Source organism: Chinchilla lanigera, unplaced genomic scaffold (genome assembly GCF_000276665.1).
Source record: "Chinchilla lanigera isolate Chin_1 unplaced genomic scaffold, ChiLan1.0 scaffold00002, whole genome shotgun sequence".
Classification (NCBI taxonomy): Eukaryota; Metazoa; Chordata; class Mammalia; order Rodentia; family Chinchillidae; genus Chinchilla; species Chinchilla lanigera.
In genome coordinates this window covers 8,601,266-8,624,148 of record NW_004955403.1, presented here as the reverse complement: position 1 = coordinate 8,624,148, position 22,883 = coordinate 8,601,266, and the positions used below count along the sequence as shown (strand labels likewise).

Sequence of the window (22,883 nt, the reverse complement as noted above, 5' to 3'; positions counted from 1 at the left end):
AGCCCAGGCCAGTAATCACTGCCTTAATGACTTCTTTCCTACTTTTTCCTGTGATTGTAGAAATAGTAAATTGCCCAGTGCTGAGCTTGTGTGGATCCAAAGAGCTAGCTGCTAATTATGAAGCTATTCCTTATACCTTAAGCAGGAGAACAGATGACAATACACTCCAGTAGCAGTACCCCCGTAAAGCTTGAGGAGCTCAGAACACTGCTGCTTTCCTGGCCGACCAGTGCCGCCGGGGCCACGTGAAGCAGAGCTGGCTGGAAGCTTCCTCCTGGTTTACACTTCCTTCTAGTGCTGCGGGGGCTCCTGGGGTGCCTGTGGGGGCACTGCTTAACATTCCTCCCAACCAGCTAGGAGTTGGGCAGTGAATCTGGGAAAGGGACCGCATCCACGGTTACTGAGTGCTTGCTGTGTGCTGACGAGCTTATCATTCCATCTTTACAAGAAGCCGAGGTGGTATCTTTCACTATCCCCATTTTAAATGAGGCTTCTGAAGCTAACAGAGCTCAGGTCAGTGGTGGGCAACCTATGGCATGTGTGCTGCAGTGAACTGTTTGTACCACTGAAAGCTCTAAGAGGTTCGCCACCACTAGCTTAGGTTACAGAATCACCAAGCTAGGATTCAAACTCATATATGCCTCAAACGGGTGTGTGGTTATCACCTATACAGGATTTCTGGGTACTTTGGGTAACAAAAAATCCAACACCTTCAAATTTCTGATGTTTTGTTAATGGTGATAACACCAGACCCTCTGTACTATGGCAGCTCTGCAGAGAAGAGCTGGAGGTGGGAAGGGACCCTAAGACCGGTGCCCCTGGAGTTGGGAAGGGCAAGCAGATGTGTCACAGGCAGCAGCCCCAGAGAACGGCACAGTCTGGGTGAACTTTCTAGAATGGAAATTCTTTGTGCAGCCCAACATGGAAGCCATGCGCCACAGGCAGCCACACAGCACTCGCGATGTGGGCAAGTGCATCTGAGGACTTCATTTCTTTGAACAGCACATGCAGCTCATGGCCACCGTATTGGACAACACATGTGGAGATCACCTGTGGGAAACCTCTGGGCCTCAGTTTCCTCAACTTCTGCAGGAGAGGCCGAACCGAAACATTCTGTGAAGATGAGGGTATGCTGTGATCGAGATGCACCAGAAGGATGAAAAATTTCCATTCAGAAGTTCGTCCGTGTGCATCAGAGCAGACTACTGCTGGAGCCCCAGACCACTCCTGTGCGGTTTCAGGAAAGCTTGAAGAATACCAGGCTCCGGAACCCAAGCCATCAGGCAGCGGGGAGACTGATGCGTGCATGGGGACAGAAAGCGGGGGGTGTGAGAGGAGTGGTTTCTCAGGCGAGAAGGCGTCAGACTTTCTGCTGGGACAAGCTGTGGCTTTTAAGGAAGGCACTGGAAACTCAGTGCTGTCTGGGATGGGAACGCGTGAGCCAGTCTAGGTGGGCAGCCGCCTCACCCAGCTCCCATCTTCCCACTGTCTCCAGGAAAGCCCGGTCCTTGCCTGGCCACCCAGGAACCCTTGCAGGGCTATCGCTGGGAATGTGGGCTCTGCAGCCAGAGTGTCTGGATTTAAAACTCAACCCTCTGAGCCTCAGGCTGCCTGTGAAACTGAGGTAATTTTAGTGTCTGTTTTACAGGTGGTTCTGATATTTAAATGACATAGCTGACACCGCCTGTGCCATCATTACCACAGATGTAGTCATGCGGTGAAGGCCCCGGAAACAGCGGTGCTGTCTCTTTCCCCAACCAGAGCCTCAATCTGAGTAGTTTGTTGCTATTCACATTTATAATCATGCCATACAAAGTAGCACCATGAGAAATATACTGTTCAGTAAACCTTTCAGTGCCAGTATGCACTGCAAACACTAAGAGGCTGGAGATGCGACTTAAGAAATAAAATGAAGCAAAACATAAATCGAAGAAGATAACAAGACAAATGACAAGTAACAACAATTCCATAACATACAAGGCCGGCAGAGAGGGAGACGCTGGAAGACAACTGTTGCGAAATTTCCGTTTTCTTTTTCTCTAAGAAGTATCAACAAAAAGCAAATGCAGTAAACGTTGGTAGTGTCTGTTTGATCCCTAACTTAAAAAAAAATCTAAACACCTGCTCCTGAATCCTTTAAGTAATACAAAGAAGCTATTCCACTAAAAGCACCTTCCAAGCCTGATCCTGGTAAGTATGCCCACCCCAAACTGCTGGTGACCGATGAAGGTATCACACCTAGATATAGTAAAAGCACGTAAAGTTACCTTTAAAAGATGATTTGACTCTTAGGCCAGAAAGACTGAAGATTTTAACACACCTACGTAAAAACATGCCTGCTGAAAGGGGTAGGACACTGGGTCAGGAATAAAGAGTAGAAAATCAGCGGTCACAGAGAGGCAAATGCAGGCAGGGTGGGACAAAGGAAGGGGTGGCTTTGCTGGAAGATCGGGTATCTCATCCCGCTGGCAATGCCATCGCACTACGAGGTGTTTGCACTGGACTCTGGCCTCCTGACATTGAAATGAACTATATATAAAAAAACTCCCTTTACCTTTTCCCATTTACCAGAAGCTTCTTATGATTTGACCCCACACAAATCCGTCTTCGGCACACGTAGCAGTCATGTCAAGCCACGTATTTTTAGCTGCATGCCAGTTATATTTTTGACTGAATCACTCACCGGACTGACTAAACCACGAAGCTGGCTAAAGGGAGACAGATCTTCTCAAGGGACAATGGCAGAAATCAGACTTCTGAGTCAGGAAGGTCCAGAGTCGCCCAACAGCTACCTCATCACCGCCAAGCCACGCAGCAAGGACCCTCAAGGCACCGCTTGCTCCCGAGTCACCTAATTAGCACTCTCTCTAACTCAGGCTTCATCAGAATCCCAACACCATTCACATCACCTGTGCATAGGATCCTACTTAAGAAAACTCTAAACAACTGCCCATCTCCAGTTCTGGGGCCTAATCACATACATACATTCACCATCATATCCTGTTTCTTCCCTTGCTATCATCTCAGGATCTTCATTCATTTGTCTGCTTAGATACCTCGATGTAATCCACCATCTACTCCAAACCTCTGAAACTCTAAAATCTTTTAAATTTCCAGATTTTAAAAAAAGCCATACACATACTGTCCTAAATGTCAGATGGGATGGACACTCCCCCGTAATTCAGCCCTAAGTAGTATTGGTAAATTTTATAACAAATTCACAAAGCCTTTTTTGTGATATGTAAAATATTTTAAAAAGCCTTTTAAAAATAACATTTCAATGGTATGATTGTTTAAGCATGGCCACCTATAGCGGTGGGGAGCACAAAGCCAGCTTCAGCCCAGCTGGGACAGCACGGCCATCAGACTACATGGGCCTTTAAAGTGCTTCAAGACCTTTCACTGAGATGGGGATAGAGCTCAGCAGCACAAGTGCCCGCCTGGTAAGTGCGAGGCCCTGAGTTCGAATCCCAGTACCAAAAAAAAAAAAAGAGCAAAACTCCTTTCTGCCTGTCAAGCACAAGATCCTGAGTTTTATTCCAAGCACCAAAAAAAAAAAAAAAGAAAAAAGACCTTTAACAGGACAGAGGGAAGGAAGGAAAGAGAGAAAACAAGGAAGGCGGGAAGGCAAGGAGGGGAAAATCTGCACATCACCTCGTAGGGTTTTGAATTGTAATCAGTGCTGCCTTAAATCTGAAATAAAACAACAACGACTCAGAGACACCACGAAATATCAGTAATGCCTTTAATGGTTTCACTGCCCACGGGACTCATGTAACAGAACCGGCAAATCTGTGATCTGTCCTAAAAACAAACATGAAAAACAGTATCCCGGAAGGCTGTCCTCCTCCCACGCGAGCTGTTCCGCCTGTGGTGGTCACACGGCATGGCGTGGGGCCGGGCGCTCCCCTGCCCGCAGGCACTCGTGTCCCACCCGCAGCGTGCAGGATACAGGCGCCTCTCAGGAGGCGAGTCGGGTTAGCACCAGCATCGCTGTATCTCATACGCTGACATCACCAATAAATATAATTATAAAAAATAAAATCAGATTCAACCGTAACAAAAATGATGCAGAACTGCTGTTTACACCTGTAAAACAGTCGTCATTATAAAAGTGCTGATTGTTTAAAATCAGCCTATAAAAAGACACAAAGTGAATTTAGTGAGGTTTGTAAAAGAAAAAAAAGCAAGGCTCCCAGTATTAAAAGATGTCTTGCAAAAGCAGAACTATAAAAACTGACATACTGCCTCAAAGGGGAAACAGCATTTGAAAATCAATCTAGCAAGTTCTGAGTAGCAGCACTCTAACAAGGTGAAAAAGCGCTACTAAATCTGGCTCAGGAAATCAACAGTGACAAGATTTCCCATAGGTCCCTCCCCCGGGACTGTTCTCTTAATAAGAGAAATTCCTCATCCTTCGTGACCCCATCAGAAAAACGCCTGAGCTGGATTCTCGGAGAATCAATTCAGCTACATCTCAGCCCACAGATCATTCTTCTGTGTTCACACCCCAGACCCATTTTGGACTCCTTTCCTCCCGGTCAGAATTCAGGCCTTATTTTGCTCTGGAGTTTAATAACATCAGGAGTTAAGAAACAAAACAGAATTGTGTAAAAAATATCACACATCTATTTTGTAGGACATCATTACAAACATGTATAGCTAAATAACTTTTTAAAAATGACTCAAAAGTTTAAATGCCTTCAATTTCAACATATAAAAAATAATTGTAACTTCTGGACTTTATGAATGTATGTAGAAGTCCTATCAAAACTATAAAATATAATCTTAAGGAATGTTTCTCTTTATCACAGTTGTTAAATAGCCCGATGGTCACTGCTGAACAGTAAAAAATAAAAAGGAAGCCAACACTGCACGGCCCCGGGCGGCAGGGCCAGCCCTCAGCGAGGGTCTGAAGACGGCTTCTCTCTCTCAGAGCGAGGGGACGCCCCGGACTGGAGTTCTGCCAGCGCTGCCTCTGCTTAGCTCTGTGCTCCACAAGTTGTTTACCTTCTCCACACTGCAATTCTACCATCAGGTAGCATTTTCCAATGATGTGTTCCAAGGAATATTAACTTCATAAAAGAGGCCACTGTGGTCACATTCGGTCAGAAACCGTCCACGATTTTTCCCTTTGATGAGAGCCACAGTGTACACCAGCGTCAAGGCTCTGAGAGGTCCTGCAGTAGATTCGATTAACCTTACCCCAATCTGTGCTGACCTCTGAATCCCTGGCCCACACCAGAATTGTGTACAAAACACGGAAACAGCCTGTCCCACGCCTCCCCCAGCACTGATACTGATGAAGTGCAGGGGGAGGAATGCCGTCTTGTGACACAGGTTCAGGGGATTAAGAGAGGATAAGTGCCTGGTGTTACAAGGCACCTGTCACACTTGCTGTCCCTTGGCAGGCACCATGACTTCCTTGTTGCTAAGGAAAGCCTCACTCAGGGCAGGGGGCAATGACTGTCACGGAAGCTTGGCGTCTGCCTCCCGTACAGCAGGTGGCAGAACTTGCCGCAAACACTAAGTCCTTTACAGCCTGGGCCATTTTCCTTCCCAGTGTGGCTGCTTCTTCTCCACAGCTGCTGCTTCTCAGCAGCACCCTTGCCCTTTGCCCACGTCCGCGCCAGCGTCAGGTCAATGCGCAGGGAGCCCATCCGGGCGCGAGGTAAAAAGCTGCTCTTCCAGGAAGGCGCCTCCAAGGCCATACTGCGCTTCGTGCAGACTCACCTCCTTAGGCGACAAGTGGCTCGATCCAAGAACAAAGTCTGCAAATCTAAGAACAATTTTTTTTTGTTCTTAAAGAAAGTTAACATTAGCACAGAAAAGTTTACATGGAAGAGAATATGTGGCCTTGCTACTTAGCCCCTTTAATGAAATTTGACCTTGTTTTGATAGAGGACGGCATTTCTATTCTGGGAATAACGGGGAATGGCAGACTCGACAAGCACAGGGAAAGGGCAGAGAAACAGGCAGCTGAACGGACCACTCGTGCTGCTTGTCCCTTCTTGTCTCGGGTTTTTGACACTGAGATTTATTATTCAGTATTTTAGTGTCAGTACCTCACATCAGGTCAATACATGCCAGCAGATCAGTGTTTACTCCGACGCTGGCTTCCTACTGCTGGGCCAGGGTACTACAGAGATGGTTCAGATAACTTCCACATCATCTGCTTCTGAGCTGAGCACCTGTCCCATAGCACTACTGTTTTCAAATTAATTTGGACATAAGCTGGGGCTGGAGCAGCGGAGCAGGGCTTACTTTTTAGGGTCCTGGAGTCTGGAGACGGCCAGCCACGTCGGGAAGTTGGGCTGGCGGCAGGCCTGGCGCAGGTCCTCCAGACCTCGGGCTGTTTCTGCCTCAGCCTGCTCCCTGTACTCGTCCTCAGTGAGGTGTTTCGCCACTGGCCACTTCGATGTGAACCACTGCTTTGCTCTCCTGAAACAAGTGGCAATTGGTTGCTAGACTCCAGTCCAAGTCAACACCTAGGATTTATCACAACCCCCTCTCAGACAGTACCAGTAACACTGCTTAGCTTCCTGTGTGTCACACCTACCTCTCCATCGTCATTACTGTGACTGCTATGACCAAGGTTCAGAGGACACACAGCTTGGGCCTAATTCAGGCCTTTCTGCTTTCTGGACTATTGTAAATAATGTCCTGAGGCCTTTGAGAAGCAAGTTCTAACAGAGACGTTTATTGTGTTATGGTTTGTGTCTGGATGTCCCCCCAAAGACTCATGCAGTCATAGGGAAGGCTTCTAGAGTTTATGATTGATTCACAGTCCAATGCTGGGATTACGGTGTGAGTGCTATGCCTGCCCTGGGGCAGCGAGTTTGCATTCAATGTAAGGGACGGAAAGAGGCTGCTTGCTGCTGCGCCTCCCTTTTTTTGCTGTTGTTGCTTTTGCTGTCTTCCACAGCCATGAACTGCTGCCCTCTGCCATGTGCCACCCTCCCTTGGAGCCAGCCGAGTATGGACTGAAACCTCCACAAACTGAGCTAAATAAACCTTTCCTTCCTTCATGGTGGGCATTGGGTATTTTGTCTCAGCAACGAGAGAAAAGTAACTAAGACAATGTTTTCCTTCCTCAGTGAGTTCTAATCACAAAATCCGATAGATGTTTGGTTTCTTTATGCTTAGCCTACTGGTTCTGCTGGGCCCGAAGCAGCAAGCCGCTGAGACAGCCTTCTCTGGAGACCCAGGGGGAGTAACTTGCCACTCACTCTCTAGGGCAGGAGGCTGGATTTGTAGGAGATCACTTCCACCTAGTGGTGGTGCTCCTGCCTGATCCTAGAGAAGAAGTGTAAATACCGTACAAAGGTCTTTTACGTACAGTAATTTATATTAGTTCTTATACTATGTGCTGACAGGTTCATGGTTGGGAATTTTCTTTTTCCAACCTAGAAAGTCCTAAATATCATAAAATGCAGGTATCTAAAAACTTAGGAATATAAGAATCTCATAAAAACAGTAATGATGATGAAGTTTTCATAAATATTTATATTTCCTAGTGAGTTTTTAAAAATGCTTTGGGTTAGTATTAAAGTTAATGTCTTGGTTACTTTTATTACTGAGACAAAAGAAACAGCCACCCAAAGTTAAAGGGGAAGAGATTTATTTGGCTCACAGTTTGTAGAGATTTCAGCCTATAATCGGCTGGCTGCAAGGCAGGGTAGCATGGTAGACAGGCATTGCAGAGGAAAACAGTTCACGGTGGACAGAAGGTAGCAAAGCAACAAGGGATGACCACAGCTCTTTCTATCCCTTAAAGCTTATCCAGGCTACTTAGGGCAGGTAGCACTCACACCCTTGATCCTAGTGCCCTTGATCCTAGCATTGCACCACGAATCAATCCCAGCACAACACACTCCTGATTCAGCCATCTCTGGAAAAGTTCCACCTATGATTGCACGAGGCTTTGGAGGAACATCTAAATACAAACCATAACATTTGATATGACCAGAGATTTCTAAATGTGAATGAACATCTAAATTACCAGGTGGTTTTTAAAATATGTAACTTCCTTGAAGGTCTGGACTTCAAAACCCTTTTGCCTGTATAAGGGCATCAAAGGGTTGATGTGCCAGGTGAGGACTGACTGACACTACTTCTGTCTTCTTCTCTAATACTAGCCTGGTCTTCCAGAAGGAAAACCCCTGTCTCTGAGCCACAAGCCTAGGGCCCCACCCCAGTTTTGAGGTTTACTAAATTGGATTCTTTAACCATCCTGAGCTTCGCTTTTCTCATTTAAAAATAATGAAAGCAGTAAGACCTACCTCCTTGTCTTACTTTTCTCATTGCTGAGATAGAATACCCAACACACAAAGTTAAAGGAGGAAAACTGTATTTCAGCTCACAGTCTGTAGTGTTTCATTTCATAGTCAGAGCAGCAGCATGCCAGAGGGGCATCATAGAGAAGAAACAGCTCATGGCGTGGCAGGCAGAAGGCAGCAGGCAGCAAGAATCCACAGCAAAGCAAGCCTCCCTTCCCTTTCTGTCCCATCCAGGCTACAAGCCCACCCAATGTGGACCTTGCCATTATCCATACCCAGAACTATGCTAAACCCATCAGTGAACTGGTATAGTACTCATGCACCCTTAATCCTAGATGAGTGGTGGCAAACCTATGGTACGCATATTATTTTGTTTTTCTTTTAAGACAAACGATGCTAATGTATGAGTTGTGTTTTCTAAACTAAAACCTTAGTATTCAGGTTTAATCGCAATGTTCACATTTTGAAATAAATAAATGGGTTTTGGGTTGCGGTCTGGGTACTTGTCTCTAAAAGGTTTGCCGTAACTGTCCTAGATCCAGCCATCATTAAAAAGCCCCATCTATGAGTGTGTGAGGCTGTGGGGGACATCTGCATATAAGCCCTAACACTCAAAAAGTCACTGCACAGATGAAGTAAGATTTTTGTGTGGTCTACATTTACATGGTGGGTGTTCAATAAGGACAATCAAAAGATATGAAAATATACATAAGCAACTCTTCACAAATTAGGAAGTATTGTACAAAATCAAGATATTATTTTTCTGGTTTACGACTTAACCTATGAGTTTCTGTTTTATTCCCTAGTTCTACATATAATTATTCACTAGTAAAAGTTGAAGTTGAGGGAGTTACAGTACACGTCCACTGTGCAGGTGACAGGACCTGCTGCACTCTTAGTGGAGCAGGTGGACAGTTAAAGCGGAGGAGGGAAGAATTCTGTCCTGAGTCTCTCAGGCTACAAACTGGCCAAGGACCCAAGGCCTGGAGGACACGGGTAGCCAACCTCCTCCTGGCAGAAGGACCTCTGGGCCTGCCAGGCCCTGGCTGCCTTGGGCAGGACCAACTGGACCACTCAGGCTCCACTCGTCCGACTGGCACTGCCGTCTTCCAGCCTCGCCACCAGCTTCTGTGTGCACGCCCTGACCCGTCACGGATGCATTTCCAGCCCTGTGACACTGCTGTGCAGTTACCAGATCCATAAACTGCCCATCACCACGGGGTCTCCTTCTGCACGGCCCAATCACTAAACACCTGTTCATGCTCCTTCCAGCACTGCTCTCACTGCCTGCTATGGCTCAGCTCTAGTGTGTTCTCCCAGAGTCCGGTGTCCAGAAATGAGGCTCTGGAAGGTAGCTGGGTCACAGGCGACTACGCTCCTCAGTGGGCTGACAGGCTCAGCGCTGTGTGCTCTTAGGAGGTGGGGCCAGGTCAGAGGTGGTCACTGGGGGAGCGGCCTGAAAGCCATCTTCCTCCCTAGCTCTTCCTCTGTCTTCCTCCCAGCTGCCATGTGTTGGCACTTTTACTCAGCCATCCCTTCCCACCGTGTCATTTCTGCCCTGGAGCCAACCAATCATGGACTGAACTCTCAGAAAACTGTGAGCCAAAAGAAACTTTTCTTTCTTTAAGTGACAGGTGTGCTGGGTATTTTGTGTTTCCCAGTGGTGGGAAAGTGACTAACACACTGCCCTGCTCCAGGTCTTTATTCGTGCTGGCCTGGACAACTGCATCTAAGGCTGGGTCACCTGTTGCAGGGGTCTCCCCTACTACCCATCCTGTATGAAAAGACAGATGGGCCACATTCCACTGGCCCACGAACGTCATAGTCTCTGATCTGATTTCTGTTTGTTGAATGTATTTTATATTTTAAATAGATTAGTTGCCAACATATAAAAACCATTAGGATTCACATCCTAATCCTAATTCATGCTCCCAGTTTTCTAGAAAATTATAAGATCTGACACTGTAGGACCCATATGCCCACATGATAACTATCAGCTGAAACTGGGGGTAACTGCCTCTTTTGATGGGGACACACTGCAGAATTTCCCCCAGGCCTCCTGCTACCCACTGCCTCACCCCTGCCTGACACCTAGATTTTAACCCATCTATAGGTAGCCCAGAGGAGAGACCAAACTGCACCCCGGTCTGTTACTCCCCTGTGTGGAAGATCAGACCAGATTCATCAGCGTGGTCTGTGAGGCACCCTGACCTGGCCAGTGTCCACCTCACCTGCTACCATGATGGTGCCCCTTGGGATGGTACCAGATGGGCCTTTTCTCTACAGGCAGTGCTCTCCATGTTTATTCGTCAGGGCATTTTGGTTATAAAAAAGATTCAGCCAGTGGTATCATCTTCAGGATAGACTTCCTGAACTTTCTGTATATCTTAGTTTCTAGGCAAGCTCTAGTTTTTGCTGGTGTTGTTATTATTGAGTCTGGGTCTCATTATGTAGTTCGGGCTGGCCTCGAACTCATGGTGATCCTCCTGCCTCAGCCTCCCAAGTGCTGGGATTACAAGTATCCACTACCATGCCCCCTAAACTGTATTTTAACACTTAAATTATAGAAATGGAAGTCTGTAGCAGGTGAGGTGGGCTCTGGCCAGGTCGGGGTGCTCAGACTTCAGGACTGAGGATAAACACAAAAAGCTGGGGCAACAGAAGTTCATCCATCTTTTGTATTTTCAAAAGGCTTAGGCCTTAATTTAAAACCTAAGAGAAGAGAAACTCCTTAGTGCAGTGGATTGAAGAACACCTTTAATCATTTATGATTCTTTTTCATAACTCTTTATCTTACAAGCACAACTAGTATCACTAAAGCACTCTTTGGCTCTAATGAAAGAAAATCCAGAATGAAAGTAGAAATTTTAGGTAACCCAGAGCCCAAGTAATGTTACCACTGATTTTAGTAAAGTTTGAGTGAGCTCTCACTACCTAGTAACTGGTAGTACACCTCTGAAAGATTAATGCAGATTAGAAATGGATATGGGATTGAATGCTTAGAGCTCCGTCCTCCCTTGCTCTGAGTAAAATCTCCAGATTAAACATAGTTAATTATGAGATCAAATATGATGTGTGCAAAAAAAAAAAAAAATCCCCCACACTATAAATAAAACCAGAGCTCAGTATGTCAAATTTACTGGGAGCAAAACCGACACTTACCGCTTCAGACAGCTCAGAGTTTTCAGGGTGTAGGGCAGACTCGGGGAGCACAGGAGCACGAACATCACGGTGTAGGCGAACAGCGGCACTGCCACGCCAGCGTAGATCAGGACCAGGGAGAGCAACTGCAGCGTCCACTTCAGGAGAGTTCTGCTCCTGGCCTCAAGGGGCCCGTGTTTGTAACAGGCAGCAAAGCTTAAAAATGCAACTACCAGGACATAGCCTGGAAAAGAAGTAGGCATAAATGTAAATTTGAAATGTGTAAACCTTCGAAAGCCTTGACCTAAGGGAAATGCTTCCAGAAACCTTACCTTAGAGTTTTTGTTCATTCCAAATGAAATATTAAGCTACCTTTGGTAATAATGTAGGCTTTGTAATTATGATAAGAATATAATCAAGATATACAGTGAATGTCTGAATTACAAAATGTATTACAGTATAAGAAACATTGCCACCAATCCCCCTTGCTTCAAACACACATCCTATCGTTCTTGCCAGTCCTGGAAGTTCATCTTTGGCAAGTGTCTTTATGAAGCATCATTAAAAAATGATGAATGTCCCTGATGCGTGCCATCCCACAGAAAGACAGGCTCATAAAAACACGATAGTGTGTCCTCATCCACCTTATTCACTGGGTCTGGCGCTGTGGAACTCCTAGCTCTTCCCAAAGTCAAAATGACCATGAAAGGTGAATGATCTGAATTGAATCAGGACATCTAGGCAGCCATAACTAAGGGCACTCGTAATTCTTTAAAAATTTGAACATTCACTGTAGTTTTTGATCCTTTCTCATTGAAGCATGTCTCATTTTAGCCCAGTGTCTTACATGGGGAAATGTTATCATGGTTGTTTTGGTCAGAAATAAGTCACAGTGGATTTCACTGTCTGCTATTAACCCTACTTTACATTGTTTTATCTTCTAGTCACAGATGGAAAGTGTAACTTTACAGTGGAGGGGTCAGACAGTCACCCTCCTAACCCAGGGCTTAGTTCACCATCGCTAATGTGTGACTATGTGGTACTCTGTGTCTTCAGATGTGGGGCAAGGTAAAGCACACGTCGCCTCCTAGGTATTCCACCCGACAGCGATAAATTATATAAGCAAACCTCGAGATCTAATTGCCAATGTACAGAAAATGGGCAGGGGGACAGAAAGGAGGAAATTATGCCTCCATCAGTCATCAGGTAAATCTGGAAAGTGGGAAGTCTAAAGGATAACCTGCTTGGTCTTTTCAGCATACCACCATGATTTAAAAAGAAACTACTGGGCTGGGGATATAGTTCACTGGTACAAGTACCTGCCTGGCAAGCGCAAGGTCCTGAGTTTGGTTCCTGGTACCAAAAAAAAAAAAAAAAAATCTACTATGGATTAAGAGATTTACAGAACATAATGGATGCAAACTATCTTTCTATACTACATACTGGTTTGTTTTTTTTCAAATTAGCCATCAAGCACAACAGGGAAATGTTAATATGGCCTGGGTAAGAGATGATTTATATAATGATTAATTTTTAAAAATTGTAATAGTGGGGCAAGGTCTGCAGCCTAGTGGTAGATTGTGTGCCTGCACCAGGCTCAGGTTCAATCCTCTGCAGCACACAGAACGAAAGTTATTTGACTCCACAGATAATGTTCCTGCGTTTTAGAGACGTGCAGTTAAGTATTTAGAGGTGCGTACCATGGTATCTGTAATTTACTTGGAACTATCTAACATAAAGAGAAAACTACGAGGTTGGGGTTACAGCCCTGGCGGAGCGCTCGCTCAGTGTGCATGGGGCCCTGGATTCAAGCTGCAGCACTGCAGAGGATCGCGGGGGGGGGGGGGGGGGGGGGGGGGGGGGGGCGGGATAAAAGCGTAAAGTTCTAAGATAAAGATACAGCTGCTTTTGTTTTAGGGGTGGTTTATGTATGTGTGTTTGGTTCTAAAGGTTCTCTCATCCATTATTTTCAATGGTAAAAAAATTGTTTTGGTAAAATAAAACAAGGTAAAGGAATATTTTAGCCTCTCTGTTTTTGAAGAGTCAAGGGGTTTTTTCTGTGAATTTATATTTAGAATTTCTCACCTTTCACACTGAATAAATTAAGAAAAAAGAAAATAAGTCACATTTTTGAGCAATTTTTACATTACAAGTTAGATGTGGTCAGAGCTTAACCACAACTCAGAAGCATATGCAGTCACAGGGACAAATTTTTTTTTCAACTTTTTTTCCCAGGACTGGGGGTAGAACCCAGGGCTTTCACAATGACTCTATCTCCAGACTTTTTTATTTTTAATTTTGATACTAGGTCTTGCTAAGTTGCTAAATTGTCCGGGCTGTAGGTGAACATGTAGTCCTCCTTCCTCAGCCACAGTGCTGGGTTTATAAGGATGCACTGCTATGCTTGGCTTTTTTTATTCTTCTGGTCATTACTCTAGAAAACTAAGAAAGATTATAGAGAAATGTTTAAAATGAAGTCTAAATGAACTCAAATCATCAATTATGAGAGTAAAATAAAAATATTATTTTAATAGCATCTTCCCCTAAATGAAAATTTAGATGCTAGAGAAAAACACACGTCAAAACAAGTCTTGTAGTTGGACTTTCCAGCTTCACCATAATAGAATGCAGTTTTAAAAATATTTACCTACCGAATATATATATTCCGTTTCTGTACCACAGCCACTTCAGCTCTTCCATGAATTGGTATATACCATAAACTGAAGCAAACCAACAACCAACCATTAAAGCCCAAAAGGTGCTATACTGTGTGTGGAAGAAAATAAATGACATATTTTTTGGTTTGGCCACTCTTACAAAAATAGAAGCAAACAAATAAACCTTTTGTATTAGAAACTTCTGCACCAAACTGAAGTCACCAGCCCTTTGTGACTCAAGGTATGGTCCCCAGACAGCAGTGTCAGCTCTGCCCAAGGGATTGTGGGAAATGTAGCTCGGCTTGGGGGATTGTGGGAAATGAAGACTCTCCAGTCCCACGGCAGACTGCAGACCAGAACCTGCACCTTCCTAGGATCCCTGGGACTGGCATGCGTATTTTAGTTGGAGAAGCACTAGTCAAAGGAACACATTCATCTCAAAGCAATGCTGGTGCTATAAGCTTTAACAGGTAAATGCAACATTACCATCATGAATTAATACACTTTATCTTCAGCTAAGTTCAGGATCTCATTTTATTGCAGGTGTGTTGGAGAACTACTTATCATGAAGAAAAACCCAGATGCAACAATGCTGTTAATTAAGGTCCCAAAGATTTAGCATCATGAACTTCCTAAGCTCTGCCAAGATGAGAAAAGCTTTTACTCAATACAGAATCTGTCTCATTCATTAAAAAAACTACCTAGAAAAGAGTCCCCAAAAAATATATCACCAATACTTTAAACCTACATATAGTAATAATTAAAAGTGGACTCTTCACAAAAGACACATTTTAAAGTCACTTTATAGAGTGAAGACCATAGATTAAAGTAAGAAATGCATAATGTGAGCTACATAGTTTCCACTCGTTTTTCCTATCTGCGAGGTCATGGTTTCCACGTTTTACTCATCTGCACATAGGAACCTACCTTTGGGATGTATCTTTTCACCAATAGCAGGATAAAGACTGACGTCATTACAACACCTAGCACAGTCCCTGAGGAGTAATAGAAAATGGGGCTTCTGTCAAGACAAAAAGATAAAAACCGTTTAAACGCTGAGAGGCACTTTCTGTATGGAGCACACACTTGATACGGCAATGGCGGCCATAAACAATACTATGACAGAAAAATACAGAGGGCAACTCTAATTACATCTTCTATTCTTAAAATTGAAGTCAATATTTGAAATGTATGGCAAATACCTTGTCACTAACTCCAAACTGAATGCCTGAATTACCTTCTCTATTCAGAGTGTGCTCTGATAATAACTGAGCACCGGGCACGTAGGAGCCGATTGTCTGAGACACAGCCATGCGCCCACAGTCATCCACGTCCATATTTTATAGAGGAAGTTAAAGAATCAAGCCGTGCTCTCCCCTCAGCTGGGCATGGTGGCACACAACTGTAATTGTAGGACTGTCGTAGGCTGAGGCGGAAGGATCCAATTCCATGCAACTTAGCAAGACCATGTCTCAAAAATGAAAAAATGAATTAATAAAGAATAAATAAATAAAGATTTAAAAGGGGCCAGGATCAGAGAAAGACAAATTAAAAGTACACACTGAGATATTATCTCACTCCAGAAAGAATAGCTACCATCAAAAAATTGAAAATTAGTAAGTGCTGGTGAGGATGTGGGGAAAAGGAACTCTTCTACATTGTTGGTGGGAATATCAACTAGTGCAATCTCTATGGAAATGAGTGCAGAGTTTTCTCAAAAATCCGAATGTCAAAATTCCATTTGATCCTGGTATTTCCCTAAGTATCTTCCCAAAAGAGTTAAGATCATCAAATTACAGGGATATATGCATACACATGTGTATAGCAGCACAATTTATAATAGCTTTCTCGGAAATAGCATATATGCCTATGAATGATGAATGAATAAGGGAAAGGTGGTATTTATACATAATGGAGTACTATACTGCCATAAAGAAAGATAAAATTGAGGCATTCATACATAAATAGACACAATTTGAGAACATGTTAAATGAAGTAAGTCAGACACACAAACTCAAATACTGCATGATTTTTCTTATATAGAAGTTCAAATACTTCCCCAAATTATATATTGTTGTTTTAAAATTATTTCAATATATATGCTAATTATTTCACATTTACTAAAAGTTTATCCTAGTTCAGTGAAAAGAAAGTTTGTGTTCTTACCTGTTTCTTTTTTGTAAGAATCTTTGGTTTTGTCTTGTACTGAATATTTGAAGATAATGATACACAGTATAATAACATATTCTCTTATTATGTGGTTATGAAAATATTTTTCATAAAATAAAAGAGGGAGGCTAGAGATGTGGCTCAGTAATCGAGGACCCCAGGTGGGAGCCCAATACCCCCACACACCCCTCCTGAGTGAGTATGTGCCCACTGCAGGTCTAGGATGGCAGCACACTCCTCAGAGTCCCAGCTCCACTCTCCCTGTGTACTGCACACACCGTCAGGCTGGCAAAGCTCTGGGATGATGCCCAGCCATTCACAGGTCTGATTATGCTATTAGGAAGAGCACAAAGGTGAACGCTGTCAAGAATAGCTGACAGACACTGGGTATTGACTAGCATGAGCAGGTTAAGAAGTAAAACAGACAGAGAATGCTTTTTCATGAGGAAAATAGCAAGAAACAAAACATCAGAATAACATTATCTAAGAGTCAGATATTTGTTATGTTCAAACTTCTGTGTTGGAGCTACATGTAATGTAACAGAGTAAGCAGCTTGATCAGAAAGCAGGAGTATGAAGCTTGGCTTTGATAAGAACTGCTCATGTGGAGATGGATGTTGGTTTTCTAATCATCAGTATATGAACAATGACACAGAGCTCACACAGTTGTTATGGAAATATTAATGCACAAAATAATGTATGTGAAAGCCCTAGGTACCATGAAGACATCAGGCTATACAAATAACTGTTGCTGTCTTTACAGATATTTAAACACTATCTTCAGATCTATTTGCAAAACCTAAAGCAGGAAGTACAAGCCCTACAGGGGTATGCAGACATTTAGCAGAGGGTCAAACATGCCCATCCCCTTCTGAAATCACGAAGTTAAGAAAGTAAAAATGAATACTTACTGGCTCAAGGTCTTTGCATAAAAGTAAAGGACAATGCCTGCCACAAACACAAGGAAGAGTTTGAAATCCACAACTGGAATAAAAGAGACACACACAACAAGTATTTTGTGTCAATATAATATTGGTAAAAGAAGACACAGCCATTCCAGAAAAACTGAATCCAGTTAGTCAGGTATAACAAAAGCAGACTTACTGTTTCGATTCACACTTATTGCATAGACAAAGCCCTTCTTGCTGGGCTTCACCATGAAGCACACAGTCTCCTTGTATGGACTGATGGTTATCATTACATTATTAGACTCCTTTGGTGTCCAAAAGTTATGGATTATACATTTGATAACAGATAGAATTGTTTCTGGATACCGGCAATTATGTCTTTCTGTGATATATACAATACTAAGGAGGACTGGACTGCTGATGTTCACCTACAAAACAACAAACAAATCCATAAACACCAAAGTAAAATTTTTTCATAAGCTTCTTAAAAAGGCGGGCAGAGGAGGGAGAATCAAAGGCTGGCTGAGGAAAGGACACACAGATATACATAGTCATGTACCGGTCCTGGAGGTAGACCCTAAATAATTACATGTAGTCCAAACACACACTGAGCCACAAACACCTTTGAAAATGGATGCTTATTCTCCTGAGTTGTAGCTGTCTTAACTCTTATGTACCCCGAAAGTCTCATGCATTTGGAAGGTGATGGATCATGGGGCTGCTATACCCATCAGTGAGTTCATCCACTGGTGAGTCCCTAGCTGAATGTGCTATTAGGAGGTGGGGTCTGGTCGGAAGGTGCGGATCACTGAGAGTGTAACCTGGAAGGGTGTGTTCTTGTCCTTGGCTCCTCCCTCTCCTCTCTGCTTCCTATCTGCATGCCCTTCTACCATACTGTTTCTGCCTTGGAGCCAGCTAACCATGGGCTGAATCATCTGAAACCTTGAGCCAAATAAACTTCTCCTTTCAATTGTAGGTGTTGGGTATTTTGTCCCAAAATTGAGAAAGTGACTAATATATCTCTTTTACCAAGTCACTGTGTCCAAAAGACATATAAGGGTCTCCCAGTTCTGTGAACTCCTTCTTTGTGTGCTTTTGTTTTCCACCCCACCTAGTTAATCATTCTCATAATTGTACCCCAGATCCACCTAGCAAACTGCAGCCACCACACAACACCTGCTGTCTTTCTAGTGTGCCCCCTTAGCACTGTGCCCTCCACCAGGGATCAGCACATCTTTTCCCTGCTCCTCCCCTCCTGTATGCCCCCAGTCCCTTCTTAGCTACCTAAATCCCATGATCAACATAAGCCAACCATAACTCCTTGCTTTCTCCTTGTTATGGTTTGAATCTGTGTGTCCCCCCAAAGCCTTAAGCGGCCATGGGGCAGGCTTTTAAAGTTTGATTGATTAGGGGTGTGAGAGCTGCACCCACCCTGGGGTGGATAGTTTGCATATGTAAGGGAGAGGAAAAGGGTGCTTGAGGGCATTCCTCCCCCATTCCACCCTGGTGTGTGCTTGCAGCTTAGCTGTGTTCTGCCGCCCTGAGCTGTAGCTCTTTGCCATGTGCCACTCTGCCTTATAATCTGCCAAGTACAGACTGAACCTTCCACGAACTGTAAGCGAAATAAACCTTTCCTTCCTTAATTTTGGGCGTCAGGTATTTTGTCCCAGCAGCGATAAAAAAGTAACCAAGACACTCCTGAAAAATACAACTCTTCACCTGTTCCACACCTGCATTTCTGCCACCAAATCCAGTGCAGAAACACACAGTGGACTTGCTTTAAATGCTTGACAGTGAGCCCAAAGTGGGACCTGGAAGGTGCAGCTGTCCATACCCCACATTCTTATGCAGTCATTCATCTTCTCTCCTCAACAGATGACTTCCCTGAGACTTCAGCAGCTCCCCATCCTCATTCCCAGCTGATGCTCATTCTCAGCAGTCAGTGTCACCCTGCTCCTCTGCCCATAGCCACCTGCCTATCAACATCTGCAGCCACAGGCTCTCTGCCACAGAGGAAGTGAAAATGCTCCACGGAAGGCAAACCCTGAATGGCCACCTTGCCTTCTCAGGTGCATCTCACTGGCACTTCTCTCTACTAGATCATCCCTATATTTCCCTATTTTAAAAAAAGAAAACAGTAACAACAACAATCAGAATCTTCTAAGAACTCCACTTTCTCATTGCTCTCTCCCAATTCTGTGCTTCTCACTACACTACAATTCCTTTTCGAGTTGCCCATGTCTGCAGTCTTCAGTTCCTTTCCTCCCATTCTCTGCTTGGCCCACTTTGGTCAGTTTCACCCAACAGGCTGTCCTGACGAAGACAGCAGTGCTCCCATGCCACTAAACTGCATGCTGAGTTAATTCATCTCTGGCACTGCTGGTCACTCCCTTCTCTCAGTTATACTTTCTTCCCAGGACTTGCACTTCTTGTTCCTTCTTGTTTTTGCTAACTCCTTTCTTCTCCCTGACTGACACAGGCTCAGCCATCAGTTCTGGCTGCCATCTGGATATGGTGGGAGTGTGGTCCCCAGTGTGGTGGTGCTGAGAGGTAGTGGCATCTTTAAGAGGGCAGGCCTGCCAGGAGGTCCTCAGATCACTGGACAGCTGGAGCTCTCTCTAGAGCAAGTTGTTAGAAGAACGAAACTAACCCTTGAATCTCCCTGGCTTCCTGTTTTACATGTGCTCCCGCCTCTGTCAACCACCATGAGGTGCTGCAGCCCATGGGGGCCCTCCTAAGAGTCTGGGCCATGCTGTGCAGACTTTTACCCTCCAGAATTATGGGCCAAAAAACCCTCTTTTCTTTATAAAGCAAGCTTGCTTCAGCTATTTCATTACAGTGATGAAAAACTAACACAGTCCTGTTCTTCATCTAATCTCACCCCCTTAGTCTTATAGTTTTAAGTACTATCTATAAAGATATAATGCTGCTTACTTTTGTAAAGAAACACAGGAAAGGTACCAAGAGCTAAGGTATGATTGCCTAGAGGGTTGGGTGAGACTGAAAGAAGGGCCTGGGGCTGAGAAAATGATCTTCCTTTCTCTGGGAATACTTTTGTGAAGAGCTTTGACTTTTAAGGCATATTAATGTTGTATATACTAAAAAAAAACTATAATCAACCACAATGGGTATAAATTCTGAAATGAAAACATAGAAACAAATAGTATTAAGCTGGGCATGGTGGTGCACACCTGCAATGCCAGCACTTGGGAGGCTGAGGCAGAGGCTCATTGTGAATTCAAGACCAGCCTGGGCTACAAAGTGAGCTCAAGGCCAGCCTGAACTGCATAGTGAGACCCTATCTCAAAAAAGACAAACAACAACAACAACAACAACAACAGTTATTTGCATGAATGATACAGCTATACTGAAGAGGGGTGGATGGGAATTAACTAACCCAAGAGCTGAGAACTTAAGACTCTTATGCCCTCAAACTGCCGTATAGATAAAACACTATAAATATCGAGGTTCTGTTCCTAGGTTTGTTTTTTGCAACAGTAGGACTCAGCAATTCTGAAACTTCTTTCAACATATTCTATATTAGGCAAATAAATGAGGATGGTGCAAAGTTACAAATATGGAAAATGGAAGGCTAGAAGGAACCCTGTGGTGTTGGAGCTCTCAGAACGCATGGTTGTAAACCGGCATAGAGAAACAAATGGATGTGCAGGAATATGAGTGAGTGTGTGTGTGTGTGTGTGTGTGTGTGTGTGGTCATGGTGCATGGCAATGATATCCCAGTAGCAATCAACACACCTCATGCTGAATGTTCCTTGGGAAAACGTATGATTGCAGGGTTGGGTCAAGGAAACTGTATGAACCTGAAATATCTTGTTTCAGGGGCTGGGGATTCAGCTCAGTGGCACAGCACCTGCCTGGCAAGCACAAGGTCGTGAGTTTGATTCCTGGTACCAGAAGAAAAACAAAACAAAACAAAACAAAACAATGAAATATCTTGTTTGCTAGAAAATAAAATAGTGCTCAAAAAGTGACAGACACGAGTTACAGGGACACAGAACTAGTCTGAAGGAGTTCCCACTGGCCAAATCTGGGACAATCTGAGTACCAAAATGGCTTGTATCCCACTGAACTGGCAATTCATAAGGCTACATATGTAACAAGAAAGTAACAAATAGAAAGGAGAAAAACTCTTCCCTAGTAGAATGCCAATGAATATAAAAAGAATGAATGAACTAGAAAATTACCATTTGATAAACATCGTGATAATAACCAACTCAAGAAAGCATCATTAATAGATTATATAACTAAGGGGTAGAAGTTTGATGAGGACTAGAGTATCTATAGTTGGAAACTGTCTTTTCAAAATATTCATTCATTGAGGGAAAACGGCAGTAATTGTAAAGTAGAAAGACATGACGAACACTGCGTTGAGTGATTAAAGTGGTATACATTATTGATAGTGGGGCAAATCAACATTGCCCACCCCCTGATAACAGCATTCCTCCTGTCCCCCAAGCCCGGAGCACTCTTTCCCCACACACCCTCTGGCTAACTCACTTCACTGAAATTTTTTCTTAAATATTACCTCCTCAATGAGAACCACTCTGACCTTTCCTTGAATACCGTAATCTGCCACACCATATTCACTAGATAGTGTATTCACTTGGTCCCCGAGGGCCTGGGGAAGCCTGTGGAGGCATTAATCCCCTTCCACATCACCCCTCCTCAAGCTACTGTGTGTGTTCCGGATGTCAGCTTTCATCCTGATACTTGGCCACATCGCACACCACCTGTACCTTTTATTCTTGCAATGGTGTACTCTCACTTCCTGTCCTTAAGACGTGATTCACATTAGGCCTTACCTGCAGAGTTGACCACATATACGTCCAGTGCACTTGAGAATCTGGGTTGTAGCAGTAACAGTCTGACCCAGCAGTTTCAATGAAATTCATTTCCTTCAAATTTTTACATCTTAAAGCTGAAAGATGGAAAAAAAAACAACAATTTCCTAAATATTTTATTACCTACACTCTTAAAAATTTTTTCCAAAGGGAGATAGCAGTTTTGACATTTTGTCATCAGTAAATTCTTCCACATAGTCATTATTCTCCTTCAGTCTTTCCAATCTAGCAAGAGGCACACAGAAATTATGTCTGGTGTCAGTACTCTTGTGGCATATGGAGAGCACAAGAAGGTCACATACAACAAGCCTGTCTCCAGTCCTCAAGGGCGGGGCAGGGGCTGAGAGCAGCTTCTCAGAAATGATGAAACACAGGTGGGAGACCGAAGGATAAGATGGAGGGCGGGGACAGTCAGGCCTGGAGGGTGGCACCTGTGCACAAAGCCATGGAGATGAGAGACTCAGGGCAGGGGCTCAGGTTGGACCATGTGACCAGCACACTGACACGGGATAGAAGACAGAGTGCAGGGGGACAGATGCCTCCCATGTGCAGCTGGACAAGTAAGCAGCGGTTGCTCCTACATCAATAATGCAGACTCCATCCTGAAAGCAGATGCTGAAGGGTTACAGGTAAGTGCCAGAGCCCCTGCAGGACAGTGATGACATGCACAAGGGCTCTAAGAAGAGGTCAGTAAGGCTGTGAGCCGGCTTAAGGCACCAGTGGCGGGTCGCCGTGAAATCTACAACAGCAGCAGGAAACCTGGAACAGCTCTAGGCCTGCAAGAGCAACAGGAGGACCGCATGTTACTGCAGCTAGGAACTAAGTAAGCAGGAGAAAGTGCAGACTCAAGAGTCTTCTGGACATAAA

At 44.1% G+C, this 22,883-nt stretch overlaps 1 protein-coding gene across 1 annotated transcript; it reads right to left on the bottom strand.

Annotated features, from left to right (window-relative positions):
* Positions 1-3,731: 3,731 nt before the first annotated feature.
* Positions 3,732-22,093, bottom strand: Nemp2 (nuclear envelope integral membrane protein 2; the record flags this gene model as incomplete). Its single annotated transcript, XM_013512264.1, is given in 8 exon segments — positions 3,732-5,779; positions 6,265-6,441; positions 11,442-11,664; positions 14,072-14,186; positions 15,005-15,098; positions 17,158-17,230; positions 17,351-17,582; positions 21,978-22,093. Coding segments are annotated over 8 exon segments (1,169 nt in total), but the record flags the coding sequence as incomplete, so codon positions are not given.
* Between the last annotated feature and the right edge of the window lie 790 nt (positions 22,094-22,883).